This window comes from Salmo salar, chromosome 28, assembly GCF_965601325.2.
Source record: "Salmo salar chromosome 28, fSalSal1, whole genome shotgun sequence".
Taxonomy (NCBI): domain Eukaryota; kingdom Metazoa; phylum Chordata; class Actinopteri; order Salmoniformes; family Salmonidae; genus Salmo; species Salmo salar.
Window position 1 is genome coordinate 10,660,001 of NC_138318.1, and position 16,361 is coordinate 10,676,361.

General features: G+C 44.9%; 2 protein-coding genes across 9 annotated transcripts in view; both read left to right on the plus strand.

Annotated features, from left to right (window-relative positions):
* The window catches only part of LOC106589415 (myozenin-1-like), a 5,633-nt gene extending 3,816 nt beyond the window's left edge, over window positions 1–1,817 (plus strand). For 2 of the 4 annotated variants that reach the window (XM_014179389.3, XM_014179390.3), the window contains exons 5-6: window positions 573–756; window positions 919–1,817. In XM_014179389.3, coding sequence (XP_014034864.1) covers window positions 573–756; window positions 919–1,159 — 425 coding nt within the window. In that variant the 3' untranslated portion in view covers window positions 1,160–1,817. The remainder of the gene's footprint in view (window positions 1–572; window positions 757–918) is intronic. The other 2 variants (XM_014179391.3, XM_014179392.3) reach the window with 1 other exon arrangement.
* A 220-nt stretch (window positions 1,818–2,037) lies between these two features.
* The window catches only part of LOC106589414 (ubiquitin carboxyl-terminal hydrolase 54), a 31,107-nt gene continuing 16,783 nt past the window's right edge, over window positions 2,038–16,361 (plus strand). For 2 of the 5 annotated variants that reach the window (XM_082970459.1, XM_082970462.1), the window contains exons 1-4: window positions 2,045–2,175; window positions 9,555–9,657; window positions 10,922–11,384; window positions 12,762–12,854. In XM_082970459.1, coding sequence (XP_082826585.1) covers window positions 11,217–11,384; window positions 12,762–12,854 — 261 coding nt within the window. In that variant the 5' untranslated portion in view covers window positions 2,045–2,175; window positions 9,555–9,657; window positions 10,922–11,216. Of the gene's footprint in view, window positions 2,176–9,554; window positions 9,658–10,137; window positions 10,816–10,921; window positions 11,385–12,761; window positions 12,855–16,361 lie in introns of those variants that run through there. The other 3 variants (XM_082970461.1, XM_045710204.2, XM_082970460.1) reach the window with 3 other exon arrangements.

The window sequence follows — 16,361 nt, forward strand, 5'->3', positions numbered from 1 at the left end:
AGCCTGTTGGATGTACTGCCGAATTCTCTAAAACAATGTTGGAGGCGGCTTATGGTAGAGAAATGAACATTAAATGATCTTGAAACAACTCTGCTGAACATTCCTGCATTCAGCATGCCAATTGCATACTCCCTCAAAACTTGAGACATAGTGTTGTGTGACAAAACTGCATATTTCAGAGTGGCCTTTTATTGTCCCCAGCACAAGGAGCACCTGTGTAATGATCATGCTGTTTAATCAGCTTCTTGATATGCCACACCTGTCATGGATTATCTTGGCAAAGGAGAAATGCTTACTAACTGGGATGTAAACAAATTTGTGCACAAAATTTGAGAGAAAAAGCTTTTTGTGCTATGGACAATTTCTGGGATCTTTTATTTCAGCTCATGAAAAATGTGACCAACACTTTACATGTTGCGTTTACATTTTTGTTCAGTATAAATCAAGCACACCTCAAGTATGTTAAACTATTTGATATTCATATGTATTGAAGTGTGTTCTGATGTCAACAGCAGGGAAACTTATACACAAGCGAAAACAGTACGATGATGTCATGTTCATCTCCCCCACAGTAGAGGAGGAGGTGTTGGATAAGGAGGCGGAGAAAGAGAAGAGGAGGCAGCAGTATGTGCGTACTTATGTGTCTCCATGGGAACGGGCCATGAGGGGAGACGAGTCTCTGACTGCCACCATGCACCACTGCATGGCTGGACCACACCCCCCCCACGACATGCCCAAGTTTAAGAGCTTCAACAGGTACTGCACACACATTCACACCAACACACATATGCACACAAACATGCACGCACATACACACCTGTCGAATATAACCAGATTCAAGACCTTCAGCAGGTTACTGCATTTATTACTATGTAGACATGTATTTTGTACGTTATGATATTAATATTTGATTGACAGGTCGGCCCTGCCCTATGGCGGCTCCGACAAGGCGGGAGGCCACATGACCTTCGAGCCTCCTGAGATCCTATTCGCCCCATTGGAGCTGGAGCCTCTCCCTTCCCTGCAGGCGGACATTAGGTCCCGCCCCTCGTTCAACCGCACCCCCATCGGCTGGGTGTGCAACCCGGAGGACAACTCACATATCCACATGCAGTTGGACAACATGCTGCCCTTCGACGGCGAGACGGACAATCTGTAGACACACACACACACTCGCGCACGTGCACACACACGCACACACACGCACGCACGCACGCACGCACGCACACACACACACACACACACACACACACACACACACACACACACACACACACTGAGGTACTGTAGACACACACTGATATAGACACACACTGATGTACTGTAGACACACACTGATGTACTGTAGACACACACTGAGGTACTGTAGACACACGCAGATGTCGCCGCATGTGACAAATACAATTTGATTTGATTTATTTGCGTGAAACATCAATGGCTGAAGAGAAAAGAGACAGAAGATGATGGTGATGATCAAGTCAAATCAACTCAACGTTTATTGGCCGCGTACACAGATTTGCAGGTGTTATGGCAGATGCAGGGAAATCCTTCTGTCACTAGCTCCTGCAGTAAAGTAGAATGTTTTGCAAACACCGTATAATACAAATACACAAATAACCCCCAAAATCTAAACGACAAGTCAAGTAGTAACAATCCAAGTAGATAAGGTGATGTGATGATGAAGGTGAAGAAGAAAGTGATGAGGATGATATGACAATAACCTGGACAGTTCAACATGTAGCCTAGATACTGTAGACACACCTGATGTTTCTAGTAAGCTCTGTATTTTATCCAATAAACCTTTCCCTGTACAGAAATTCTGGCTGATGAACTCTGCTTATTTGCAATTGATCACTATCCCCTCAACACATTAAAATTCAGGTCTGCTCTGCTACAGTAGCTATTGCCATGACGTAATTGGTACGTTATCACCAAGGCAGTTCCGCTTATTGACCGGTAGAGGGCGGCAAGGAGCTATTCATTCCCACAGTCTGACGTCACTCACTGTAAGTGAGCTCGGGATAACCGGCCAGCTATCGCGAGAGCAGAGTGCCGCGGCCGCAGCACTGGATGGAAGGTTGGATTGAACGCCTCTCCTCTTCTCCCTCTCCTCTCCCTCGTTCTTTTTTAACCGGGACAGCACGAGACTGGAACGGGACACGAACGGCACCCGAGGTGAGCACGCACTGTTTAAACTCCATCTACGAGAGATTAAGGCAGGGACACCGGGTACTCATTCACCAGTAAAGAACGCACGCGGCAAAGTCAGTTCGAAAGTATGTGCGTATTTCCGCGCGGCCAGATGTCATCTACTGTGCGTAGGTTTTGCTCTCTCTCTCTCTCTCTCTCTCTCTCTCTCTCTCTCTCTCTCTCTCTCTCTCTCTCTCTCTCTCTCTCTCTCCAGTGTTTATTACGCAGCGCTGCATGGTTCATATGGTTGAAATGGATGTAATCGATGTCCTTTACGCAGGTAGCTCAGAGGCACACACACTGGCAGCATCAGCATCTCCACGAGTGTAGCTTTGTGCATCATTACCATCATTTTAGAACAGCTAGAGATTCTGAGCACCAGATTGACACTTTCAGAGTTGGTAGATATTGTATAGATACCAAATGCTTTAAACGGATTATTGGAACTTGCTTATAAGCCTTTCCGTTAGGTTATTATAATTTATTACAGCTGGTTTGTGTTAGCGGTTAACGGCCCTGGTGACTTGTTGATAGAAAGCCAACCGCAGCCCGGGTATTGATTTACCGCTGCGGTTTGGTCTCTATGATAGATGATGTTGGCTGTTACTCTTCATACCAGCACCGAGGACACCCCTGCTGCGAGCACACACACACACACACACACACACACACACACACACACACACACACACACACACACACACACACACACACACACACACACACACAGCTCTTTACAATGCATGTTCTGACACCTTGCTGCGGTCTGGACCAAGCATGGCTCTCTCTGGCATTCTCTCTCTCTCTCTCTCTCTCTCTCTCTCTCTCCTCTCTCTCTCTCTCTCTCTCTCTCTCTCTCTCTCTCTCCCTGTCTCTTTCTCTCCTCATTCAACAGAACAGAGTGGTAGCAGTTAGCAGACAGACAGTGGGTTGAAGAGAAATATGTGGTCAGGTAGAACTGATGGAATTCCACTTTGGTTTGGATGCTGTAGTTAAATCCTAATAGGCTGGTTTTGGCTTATTGTTGTCACAGTTGTTTATTGCTGGAGGAAAGGACAGGGGGATAGAGGAGGGGAAATGGGGAGAGGACAGGAGAAGAGGTGTCTACTTTTTCATTCACTCTCCTTCCTTCCTTCCTTCCTTCCTTCCTTCCTTCCTTCCTTCCTTCCTTCCTTCCTTCCTTCCTTCCTTCCTTCCTTCCTTCCTTCCTTCCTTCCTTGCCTCTCTCTCTCTCTCTCTCGCTCTCTCTCTGTTCCTCTTTATCCCTCTCTCCCCCTAATCTGTGAATAGTAGAACGTGTGAGGGTTAGTGTTTGAATTACATTATGTAAGAGAATATATTAACATATTAACATATATTTTTTATCATCCTCATAGCAGGTCTGTGTGCACGTGCACGTGCCTGATAATCTGCGTGTGTGAGTCAGGTGTGGGCGGGTGTGTGTTTTAGTAATGTAGAGTAATGTACATGGTGTATAAGCTGGGGGGGAATGACCTTGAGGGGGTGTTTCAGTCTTCGATCACTCTTCTACTCTCTGTCACACGCACGCATATGTATATACACGCGCACGAGTCACGACACACACGCACGCACACACGCGTGACTCCTGCGTAGGCTACTTGGACCAATAACAGGTCAATGCATTTCCAGAGTCAATAGAACTACTACTTATAGTGAGAGTTCATTGTGAAAGTATGGGATGTCCTGAGAGGCAGCTTGACATTGGCCTAACTCTCTCATTGTGATTCCATTCTGAAGCTGTGTGTGTCTGGATATGAATTCAAATAGAATTATAGAAAAGAATGGAGTTTAAGGGGGGGGGATGTTCTTGTTCTGTGAATGAAATGTTCTAAAATGGAGTGGTCCGTATGTAACGTCTGAAAAGAGCTTCAGCGAGGGGCTGGTTCCAGAGAATAACTGAGAGAGAGAGAAAGAGAGAGAGAGGATCCTAGCCAGCGAACCTCAGAGAATTACTGAAGAAAGAGAGAAAGAGAGGGCGAGGGGAAAAGGGAGAGAAACAGAGCGAGAAAGAGAGAGAGAGTGGGGAGAATGAACTCTGGGTTCTCCCCATTGTCAGCCAGTGCTATTTGAAGCTGTAACCCAGTTACGGCGCATGCGTGCGTGTGTCAGTGCGGAGAGACTTGCGATAGGGAGACTTAAGGAAAGGGAGAGAGAGAGAGAGAGAGAGAGAGAGAGAGAGAGAGAGAGAGAGAAAGATGGATGAAGGAATTGATGAGAACGGAGAATAGAGGTCAGAATGATAGAGAGAATAAAGTATTTCAGCGGAGCGGAGTTTAAGAACGAGACCTAGGAGTCAGGCCTTTGGAAATCCAACTTTAGTTGTTTTCTTTTCTTGTAGGGCTCCAAAGAGCAAAGTGCTAAAATCTTGAAAATCAATAAAGTAGATTCACCAAAAGCAAACACTGGCCTGTGGGCTAGACCAGGGATTTTCAAACTTTTTGGGGTGGGGGACTCATCAGGAACCCCCTCATAATCAGAACACAACTCAAGTGCAAAATAAATAGCCTATGAGGATTTTTACTATGACGCCAGCAGTGCATGGCTGGACAAACCGTGGTCACGTTCCCCTGCTTAGACGTTGCGTGCAGAAACCAATGGTTGCATGCTACGTAATCGACTGTGTCATCGACTGTGTCATCGACTGACATATCGCTATAACATATGATGTGGTTAGCTGATACTTAAAATACCTGTCCAGGTGTTGTAAAGTCTGGCAGGTATCAGCAACGCCTGGGCAGAGGAACGTGCCTCAAGTCTCGGGCCCGGTGAAAGAACAGTTAAAAAGCCTGAATCTTGGCATTTGGAGAGAAAATGTAGCAGTTTTCAAGCCAATTTCCTGCAATTCTCTACATTTTTTCTTGAGGCAGAGAGATTTTTTTGTTGTTGCAACTTTAAAGATACACTATATATACAAAGGTATGTGAACACCCCTTCAAATTAGTGGATTAGTAGAAAATCGAGCACAGCTATTCAATCTCCATAGACAAACATTGGCAGTAGAATGTCCCGTACTGAAGAGCTCGGTGACTTTCAACGTGGCACCGTCATAGGATGCTGCCTTTCCAACAAGTCCGTTTTTCAAATTTCTGCCCTGCTAGAGCTGCCCTGGTCAATTGTAAGTGCTGTTATTTTGAAGTGGAAACGTCTAGGAGAAACAAAGGCTCAGCCGCGAAGTGGTAGGCCACACAAGCTCACAGAATGGGACCGCTGAGTGCTGAAGTGCGTAACGCGCAAATATTGTCTGTCCTCGGTTGCAACACTCACTACCGAGTTCCAAACTGCCTCTGGAAGCAACATCAGCACAATAAATGTTTGTCGGGAGCTTTATGAAATGGGTTTCCATGGCTGAGCAGCCGCACACAAGCCTAAGATCACCATGCGCAATGTCAAGCATCGGAGTGGTGTAAAGCTCGCCGCCATTGGACTCTGGAGCAGTGGAAAAGCGTGATGAATCACGCTTCACCATCTGGCAGTCCGACAGATGAATCTGTGTTTGGCGGGTGCCAGGAGAACGCTACCTGCCTGTAAAGTTTGTGTGGAGGAGGAATAATGCTCTGGGGCTGTTTTTCATGGTTCGGGCTTGGCCCCTTTGTTCCAGTGAAGGGAAATCTTAACGCTACAGCATACAATGGCATTCTAGATGATTCTGTGCTTCCAAATTTGTGGCAACAATTTGGGGACGGCCCTTTCCTTTTTCAGCATGACAATTGCACAAAGCGAGGTCCGTACAGAAATGGTTGATCGAGATCGGATTGGAAGAACTTGACTGACCTGCACAGAGCCCTGACCTCAACCTCATCAAACACCTTTGGGATGAATTGGAATGCCGACTGCGAGCCAGGCCTATCTCCCAACATCAGCGCCCGACTTCACTAATGCTCTTGTGGTTGAATGGAAGCAAGTCCCCACAGTAATGTTCCAACATCTAGTGGAAAGCCTTCACAGAAGAGTGGAGGCTGTTATAGCAGCAAATGGGGGACCAACTCCATATACATACCCATCATTTTGGAATGAGCTGTTTGAAGACCAGGTGCTCACATACTTTTGGCCATATAGTATAATATCCTGCAAATCTGCACATTTTACTATAAGGCAGAGAGAACACTTTGCAGTTTTAAAGCTTAAATTACAGTGCATTTATGTCAAATACATTTTGGGGAATAGTATTGAGTTTATAAATTGATAATTTATGTAGTACTGTGGATAGCAATAACCCTGTAAGTCTCCCAGGCCCATGTTGCCCAGGGGTTAAGAATTGTAGATGTAAGAATTGTAATTGTAGATATTTAATATAAATTGTATTGTATTGTTTTGTATTACACACTTTGAACTTATTCCACGGATCTCTTGGCCAAAAGTATTTTAAACTGTTGTTATTAATATGATTAATATTCATATATATATATATATATATAAAAAAAAAAAAAAAAAAATATATATATATATATATATATATATATATATATATATATAGTGGATTTGTAGACTTTTGAACGGAAGTGTATATATATATATATATATATATATATATATATATATATATATATATATATATACTACCGTTCAAAAGTTTGGGGTAATTTAGAAATGTCCTTATTTCTGAAAGAAAACCACTTTTTTGTACGTTAAAATAACATGAAATTGATCAGAAATACAGTGTAGACATTGGTAATGTTGTAAATGACTATTGTAGCTGGAAACGGCAGATTTTTTATGGAATATCTACATAGGTGTACAGAAGCCCAATATCAGCAACCATCACTCCTGTGTTCCAATGGCACGTTGTGTTAGCTAATCCAAGTTTAGAATTTTAAAAGGCTAATTGATCATTAGAAAACCCTTTTGCAATTATGTTAGCACAGCTGAAAACTGTTGTTCTGATTAAAGTAGCAATAAAACTGGCCTTCTTTAGACTAGTTGAGTATCTGGAGCATCAGCATTTGTGGGTTCGATTACAGGCTCAAAATGGCCAGAAACAAAGAACTTTCTTCTGAAACTCGTCAGTCTATTCTTGTTCTGAGAAAGGAAGGCTATTCCATGCCAGAAATTGCCAAGAACTGAAGATCTCGTACAACGCTGTGTACTATTCCGTTCACAGAACAGCTGAAACTGGCTCTAACCAGAATAGAAAGAGGAGTGAGAGGCCCCGGTGCACAACTGAGCAAGAGGACAAGTACATTAGAGTGTCTAGTTTGAGAAACAGACGCCTCAAGTCCTCAACTGGCAGCTTCATTAAATAGTACCCGCAAAACACCAGTCTCAACGTCAACAGTGAAGAGGCGACTCCGGGATGCTGGCCTTCTAGGCAGGTCCTCTGTCCAGTGTCTGTGTTCTTTTGCCCATCTTAATCTTTTCTTTTTATTGGCCAGTCTGAGATATGGCTTTTTCTTTGCAACTCTGCCTCAAAGGCCAGCATTCCGGAGTCCTCTCTACACTGTTGACGTTGAGACTGGTGTTTTGCGAGTACTATTTGCCAAGAGGTTTTCCTTTTGTCCACCCCTACCTTGTCACAACACAACTGATTGGCTCAAACGCATTAAGAAGGAATGAAATTACGCAAATTAACGTTTAACAGGGCATACCTGTTAATTGAATTGTATTCCAGGTGACTACCTCATGAAGCTGGTTGAGAGAATGCCAAGAGTATGCGAAGCTGTCATCAAGGCAAAGGGTGGTTACTTTGAAGAATCTCAAATTTTTGATTTGTTTAACACTTTTTTGGTTACTACATGAAAGCCCTGTGGTGGGGTCCAAACTTTTGACTAGTACTGAATATATTTTGTAATATTTTGAGATCCTGCCACATACCCCCCTGCACTACCTCATAGACCCACCCGCATAGTGAAAAGGCGTTCAATCAAGCATGCTAATTCTTTCTGGAACGCTCCCTCTTCCGGCGACAGGTAGCCTAGCGGTTGAAAGTGTTTGGTCAGTAACCAAAAGGTTGCTAGTTCGAATCCCCAAGCTGGCGAGGAGGAAAAATCTGCTGTTCTGCCATTGAGCAAGGCATTTAACCCACAACAACTACTCCTGGGTGCTGTAGACCTTGTGTTACACAGTCGCCCTCCATCGATGGGATTCAGAGAGTTAGGGTTAAATGAAGTAGACACATTTTGGCTGAATGCATTCTCGTTGAGAGAAACTCAGAAAGTAAGATAATGGTCATGTTAGAACATGTAAACAAATGTATTTTAAACAGTAGGACATTTAGACATGGATCAGGCTCTGTGTATTTTGTTTCCTGATATGTTTAGTACTTGACTATGCACCTTTTAAAGGCAACGTTCCGCGTTCGCGGAGACCGCATTCGCGCTAAACACTTCATATGTCGGCTCAATCAGAAATCATCTTTAAATGTCAAGGGAGCCATAACAAGGATCTAGCGCTGATTGGATTGGATCGCGGCCTGAAAGCAGTGTGGGAGGAGAGCCAGAGAGAGAGAGAGGGAGGGCAGGAAAGGGGGATAAAAATAGAGACAGGCTCTAAGACTTCACACTGCAACTCTCAGTAGCTAATTAGTGTTATTTGTTACTCTAGTGACCCGCCTGAGTGACCATCGGTTGTTGCTGTTGTTACATTTGTTGTTGTTTTTGTTGTTGGGGGTGGTTGTGTGTGTGTGTGGGGTGCAGCCAGCTGTAAGGGAGGCCATTGTGTGTGTGGACAGTAGATGGTCTTTCACTGTGCTGGCCTGTGGTGTCACCAGCCTCTACCAACTACCACAGTGAGAAGGAGGGGAAAAAGAGGGAGAGGGGGAGAACTGGAACACATCAGTGGTGTAGGGACCAATATGGCTGGTGTAGAGTAAGGCATTGCGTGTTCATGGTGCTGGACCACAGGGTCTTAGAGTTTGATTGAATATTAGTAATACTCTGACTCACCCTGGCTGCCAGGAACTCTCAGCCATCAATACACATCACCACCAGGTTCAGGCTCTGGCCGTGTGTGTGTGTGTGTGTGTGTGTGTGTGTGTGTGTGTGTGTGTGTACGCGTTGGACCAGTGCAGACTAGTGTGCTGAAGCACATGGTTCGGCTTTTCCCCCACGTGCCTGCAGCTTGGCCTATTTCCATGGTAACTAGCCTCGAAAATGAACACACACACACACACACACACACACACACACACACACACACACACACACGATCACATCAGTTCAGTACTGGATGTTGTTGTTCTTTTGAGTAAAATGTCAATGGGGACATAAACATCGCACCAATCCAGTCTCTCTCTTTCTCTTTCTCTCTCTCTCTCTCTCTCTCTCTATCTCTCTCTCTCTCCCTTTCTCTCTCTCTCTCTCTGTCTCTCTCTCTCTCTCTCTCTCTCTGTGCATGTGTGTGTGTTTTAGGCTGTCCAGTGCTGTGGGATCAGGACGTCGTGAGCAGGCTGTTGATTGGAGGGTTGTTTACAGCAGGCCGTGCTTCTCATGGTCACCAGGGGAGAGGGGTTATGTAAGAGAGGATTTCTCTCTCCCCCCCTCCCTCTGCTTCTCTGTACATTTCCCTGTTTTGCCCCCCCCCCCCCCCGCCCCCCCCCCCCGTGTTTTCTCTCATTTTCACCCCAAATAATACAGTATCATTACAGTAGGAGAGAGGGATGTGCTCCTTGCTCCAATCAACATAGACAAACATTGGTTAGGTGTTTATGTCCTGTAGATTATGTGGTGTTATTAACCATACACTAAGCACAGCGGAGTGACTGTCCAGAGGGTACACACTGTATCTCTTTTAATGCCCATGACTGTGTCCTGCTGTAGCCATCGCTATAGAAACAGCCCACGCCATCTCTCACACACACACACACACACACACACACACACACACACACACACACCACCCGTACACCGCAGCATCGCTGTGCCCTCTGGACCGTCGCCAAGGGGTCGCTATGGCAGCACGGCAACGGGGGGGGGGGGGGGGGGGGGAGGGAGTGCACTGCGGCTCCACTACTGACCAGTCTGTTACGCAACACACACACACACGTTTGTTTTACTATCCTTGTGGGGTACAAACAACTGATTTCCTTTCAAAATCCTATTTTCCCTAACCCGTAACCCTAAACCTAACTCTCACCCTAACCCTTAACCTAGCCCTATCCTTAACCTTAACCCCTAACCCTCAACCTAGCCCTAAACCTAACCCCTAACCCTAGTTGTAACCCTAACCTTAAAACTAACCCCTAAGATGAAAATAGCCTTTTTTTGTCCCCACTTGTCCGAATTTTCCTTCTTTTACTATCCTTGTGAGGACTTCTGGTCACAAGGATAGTAAAACCAAAAACACACACACACACACACACACACACACACACACAAAGTGGCAGCGACAATGCACAGACACAGACAGTGACTGTACACACAACCATTCAGGCATGTGCACTGACATTCACACACGGTGAGTAATACTGCTCCAAAATAAGGCTCAGATAAAACTGTCCTAATAATGACATAACAGACAGCTTATCACTACAGTACTGTCTGACACAAATCTGTCTACAGTGCAGTACAGTACTATACTCAGTGTTATTCTCTAACTTCCAGGACAATTTGCAGGCTACAATATTGTGGGTATTACGGTTTTCATTGGAGACTTCGGTGCAGTTTTGCGGAGGTAAAATGTTGCGACCATGTCGTAGGCCTGTACACTGTGAATGTGTGTTTCATTAGAGATCTAGCTAACCCCGTGGTGATTGTGTTGTGTGTTTTGTCTCTTGCAGGCAGCGTGAGAGAAAAGAAGAGCCAGGGGACACTGAGGAATAAGAAGACTCTGGACACAGAATATCAGCAGAACAGGTCAAGACTGTGGAAGTAAAGGACTGTGGACACCTGCCAGTCAAGACTTAAAGAGACCTGAAAGAGACCGCAGCTCTCTCTCCCCCTCTTTTGACCTCTTCTCTTCATTTCTCTCTCCATCCCGCTCCCTCTCTAATGGGAGTAACTTAGAACACGTTGTTCCATCGCACACCCCCCTCCCTGTGTTTCTGTGGTGATGGAAGCGCCCAGCAGGAAGTGATGTCGTGGAAGAGGAACTACTTTGCGTCCGGCGGTGGCAGCGGAAGTCCCGGTGGAGGGCTGCAGGGCCTGATCACGACCCCGCGGACTATGGCCTCCTTCGCCCCGAGTAAAGGCCTGAGCAATGAACCTGGACAGAACAGCTGCTTTTTGAACAGTGCCCTGCAGGTACACACACGCACACATACATACACTGAGTGTACAGAACATTCTCAATTTATTGGGGCATGGACTGCAAGGTGTTGAAAGCGCGACTCCAATGCTCCCCACGGTTGTGCCAAGTTGGCTGGGTGTCCTTTGGGTGGTGGACCATTCTTGATGCACACGGGAAACTGTTGAGCGTGAAAAACCCAGCAGCGTTGCAGTTCTTGACACACTCAAATCGGTGCGTCTGGCACCTACCATACCCTGTTCAAAAGCACTGAAATCTTTTGTCTTGTCCATTCACCCTCTGAATGGCACACATACACAATCCATGTCTCAATTGTCTCAAGACTTAAAAATCCTTCTTTAACCCTGTCTCCTCCCCTTCATCTACACTGACTGACATCAATAAGGGATCATAGCTTTCACCTGGATTCACCTGGTCAGTGTATACACTTCTTTCAAAAGTTTGGGGTCGCTTAGAAATGTGTTTGTTTTTGAAAGAAAAGCACATTTTCTGTCCATTAAAATAATATCAAATTTATCAGAAATACAGTGTAGACATTGATAATGTTGTAAATGACTATTGTAGCTGGAAACGGCTGATTTTTAATGGAATATCTATCTACGTAGGCGTACAGAGGCCCGTTTCCAGCTACAATAATCATTTACAACATTATGAATGTCTACACTGTATTTCTGATCAATTTGATGTTATTTTAATGGACAGAAAATGTGCTTTTCTTTCAAAAACAAGGACATTTCTAAGTGACCCCACATTTTTGAACGGTAGTGTAGCTGTGCTAGACTGTCATTCTCAGTGATATCTCACTCTCTGAGTCCCTGGGGAGCAATGATTCGGTGATGAGATGGTGAGAGAGAGAGAGAGAGAGAGAGATACAGGGACAGAAATAAAGAAAGATAGAGACAGAAAGAGAGAGAGAGAGAGACAGAGAGAAATAGACAGTGGGTGAGAGAGGGAGGGAGGAGAGAGGAGGATAGATAGATAGAGAGAGGGAGGGATGGATGGAGGTAGAGTATGTCCTCTCTCTGTCCGCTGTAGTGATGTTTCACAGCTGGGAGCTGATTAATCATAAATAAATAAACTAAGGAGGGATGGAGGAGGAGGGCATGCACTGTCACCTTCCTCCTCCCCCCCCCCCCCTTTCACACACACTTTTTGAACACGGTTGAATGTCTTAATTTGAATACTTTTTATGATTATTTTTTTTGCTGTCACAATACCCGACTCGCATCCCACCAAATGTTTACCACCTGGGATTCGAACCGTCAACCCTTCGTTTGCTGGCCTGACCTCTAGGTTACATGCCTCCTCTTCAAAATGTAAATATATCCAATATATAAAAATGTAAATATATAACGCGTGTGTTTTCGCCTTAGGTCCTGTGGCATCTGGATATCTTCCGTAGAAGTTTCCGCCAGCTGACCACTCACAAGTGTATGGAAGACTCCTGCATCTTCTGTGCCCTCAAGGTAGGTGCAGCTCTGTGAATTCTCTATGTACCTAGCAACGGGCGCATGCCCCGCCCACCTGAGGATCTGTCTTTTACAGCCGTCTATTTCCTGTGTTTGAGGGTTGCAACTTCCTCTTGTCAGTCACTTAAATCTCCCTGCATTGATTGCTTTGATTGAACTCCTGCGTCTCTTTCACACTCTTGCTGTTGCCTGTCGTTTTTTTCACCCGTTAACGTTACAACCGCGGAAATGTTTGCAATGACCTGTCAGACACACCACGATAATGGCTGAAATGGGCTCAATGGACTACATTGTCTTTCCGTTGCATCTATAAGAACGGTCAAGCTTCGTCTGGGATTTAACACGTCATCTCGACACTTACTTTGCAATATACTTTATTTTGATGTGGGTTTATTTTTGGTGGAAAGTAATCCTTTGATATAGTAATCAAAGTAATCCTTTGATATAGTTGAAGTGTTTACAAATCAGACGCGCTTAAATGAAAGCAACTTCCAAAAATGATCACTGGGATTATAGTGATATTATGTCTGATCTCGCAAACAATGTATAGTATGTATAGATAGGTGTAGTCTAGAGCCAAACCTGTTGATTTTTAGTCTGAGGTTATCCTGCTATTGACAAACTTGTTGAATTATTACAACAGAACGTGACAACAACAGTAATTCATGAGGCAGACTAGACAGGTGAGTACCGGTAGGCCTAGACAGGTGAGTGCCGGTAGGCCTAGACAGGTGAGTGCCGGTAGGCCTAGACAAGTGAGTGGCGGTAGGCCTAGACAAGTGAGTGCCGGTAGGCCTAGACAAGTGAGTGCCGGTATGCCTAGACAGGTGAGTGCCGGTAGGCCTAGACAGGTGAGTGCCGGTAGGCCTAGACAGGTGAGTGCCGGTAGGCCTAGACAAGTGAGTGCCCGTAGGCCTAGACAAATGAGTGCCGGTAGGCCTAGACAGGTGAGTGCCGGTAGGCCTAGACAGGTGAGTGCCGGTAGGTCTAGACAGGTGAGTGCCGGTAGGCCTAGACAGGTGAGTGCCGGTAGACCTAGACAGATGAGTGCCGGTAGGCCTAGACAGGTGAGTGCCGGTAGGCCTAGACAGGTGAGTGCCGGTAGACCTAGACAGGTGAGTGCCGGTAGACCTAGACAGGTGAGTGCCGGTAGGTCTAGACAGGTGAGTGCCGGTAGGCCTAGACAGGTGAGTGCCGGTAGACCTAGACAGGTGAGTGCCGGTAGGCCTAGACAGGTGAGTGCCGGTAGGCCTAGATAGGTGAGTGCCGGTAGGTCTAGACAGGTGAGTGCCGGTAGGCCTAGACAGAGGACCTTGTTTTATTGCAGCCCTGGTCCACCCCTTTATGTTAATCTAATACATATATTTTTATTTTAAATAAATAAATAAAACAAATACCTGATTCCATTAGAAAATGTATGTATGAGTGCATTCTAAGAAAAAAACGGGGACATTTTACAATCATTTTTCAATAATACCTGAATTCCCACCAAAATACCTGAAATCCATTCATTATTTGTCCGTGTCAAGAATTGTTTTCATGTGCTATAATTCATTCAATACCCGATTAGAATTGTTTTAAAAACGTTTTAACATTTTGATGACCATAGTTGATGTAGCTCCTACTGTATGTAGCTCCTACTGTATGTAGCTCCTACTGTATGTAGTTTCTACTGTATGTAGCTCCTACTGTATGTAGCTCCTACTGTATGTAGCTCAGAGCATGCGCTGGCCAGCTGGCAAGTGTCTTGACTGACATTTTCAACTTCTCCCTGACCCAGTCTGTAATACCTACATATTTCAAGCAGACCACCATCGTCCCTGTGCCCAAAAAAGCCAAGTCTAAATCACTGTTGCCTCGTAGCACTCACATCTGTAGCCATGAAATGCTTTGAAAGGCTGGTCATGGCTCACATCACCACCATCATCCCAGACACCCTGGACCCACTCCAATTCGCATACTGCCCCAACAGATCCACAGATGACGCAATCTCTATTGCACTCCGCACCGCCCTTTCCCATCTGGACTAAAGGAACACCTACGTGAGAATGCTGTTCATCAACTACAGCTCAGCGTTCAACACCATAGTGCCCTCCAAGCTCATCACTAAGCCAAGGAACCTGGAATCAAACTAACTCTTCTGACTCATCACATACGCTGCTGTTACTGTTTATTATCTATCCTGTTGCCTAGTCACTTTATCCCTACCTACGTACAGTACCAGTCAAAAGTTTGGACATACCTACTAATTCAAGGGTTTTTGTTTCTTTTTACTATTTTCTACATTGTAGAATAATAGTGAAGACATCAACACTACGAAATAACACATATGGAATCATGTAGTAACTAAAAAGTATTTTATATTTGAGATTCTTCAAAGTAGCCACCGTTTGCCGTGATGAAAGCTTTGCACACTCTCAATCAATCAATCAATCAATCAATCAATCAATCAATCAATCAATCAATCAATCAAATTTATTTATAAAGTCCTTTTCACATCAGCCGATGTCACAAAGTGCTATACAGAAACCCAGCCTAAAACCCGAAACAGCAAGCAATACAGATGTAGAAGCACGGTGGCTAGGAAAAACTCCCGAGAAAGGCAGGAACCTAGGAAGAAACCTAGAGAGGAACCAGGCTCTGAGGGGTAGCCAGTTCTCTTCTGGCTGTGCCGGGTGGAGATTATAACAGAACATGGCCAAGATGTTCAAATGTTCATAGATGACCAGCAGGGTCAAATAATAATAATCACAGTGGTTGTAGAGGGTGCAACAGGTCAGCACCTCAGGAGTAAATGAAGTTGTCACCTGGAATGCATTTCAATTAACAGGTGTCCCTTGTTAAAAGTTAGTTTGTGGAATTTCTTTCCTTCTTAATGTGTTTGAGCCAATCAGTTGTGTTGTGACATGGTATGGGTGGTATGCAGAAGATAGCCCTATTTGGTAAAACACCAAGTCCACATTATGACAAGAACAGCTCAAATAAGCCAAGAGAAATTACAGTCCATCATTACTTTAAGACATGAAGGTCAGTCAATGCGGAAAATTTCAAGAACTTTGAACGTTTCTTAAAGTGCAGTCGCAAAAACCATCAAGCGCTATGATGAAACTGACTCTCATGAGGACCGCCACAGGAATGGAATACCCAGAGTTACCTCTGCTGCAGAGGATAAGTTCATTAGAGTTAACTGCACCTCAGATTGCAGCACAAATAAATGCTTCACAGAGTTCAAGTAACAGACACATCTCAACATCAACTGTTCAGAGGAGACTGCGTGAATCAGGCCTTCATGGTTGAATTGCTACAAAGAAACCCCTACTAAAGGACACCAATAAGAAGAAGAGACTTGCATGGGCCCAGAAAGAGCAATGGACATTAGACCGGTGGAAATCTGTCCTTTGGTCTGATGACTCCAAATTTGATATTTTTGGTTCCAACTGCTGTGTGTTTGTGAGATGCGGTGTGGGTGAACGGATGATCGCCGCATGTGTGGTTCCCACCGTG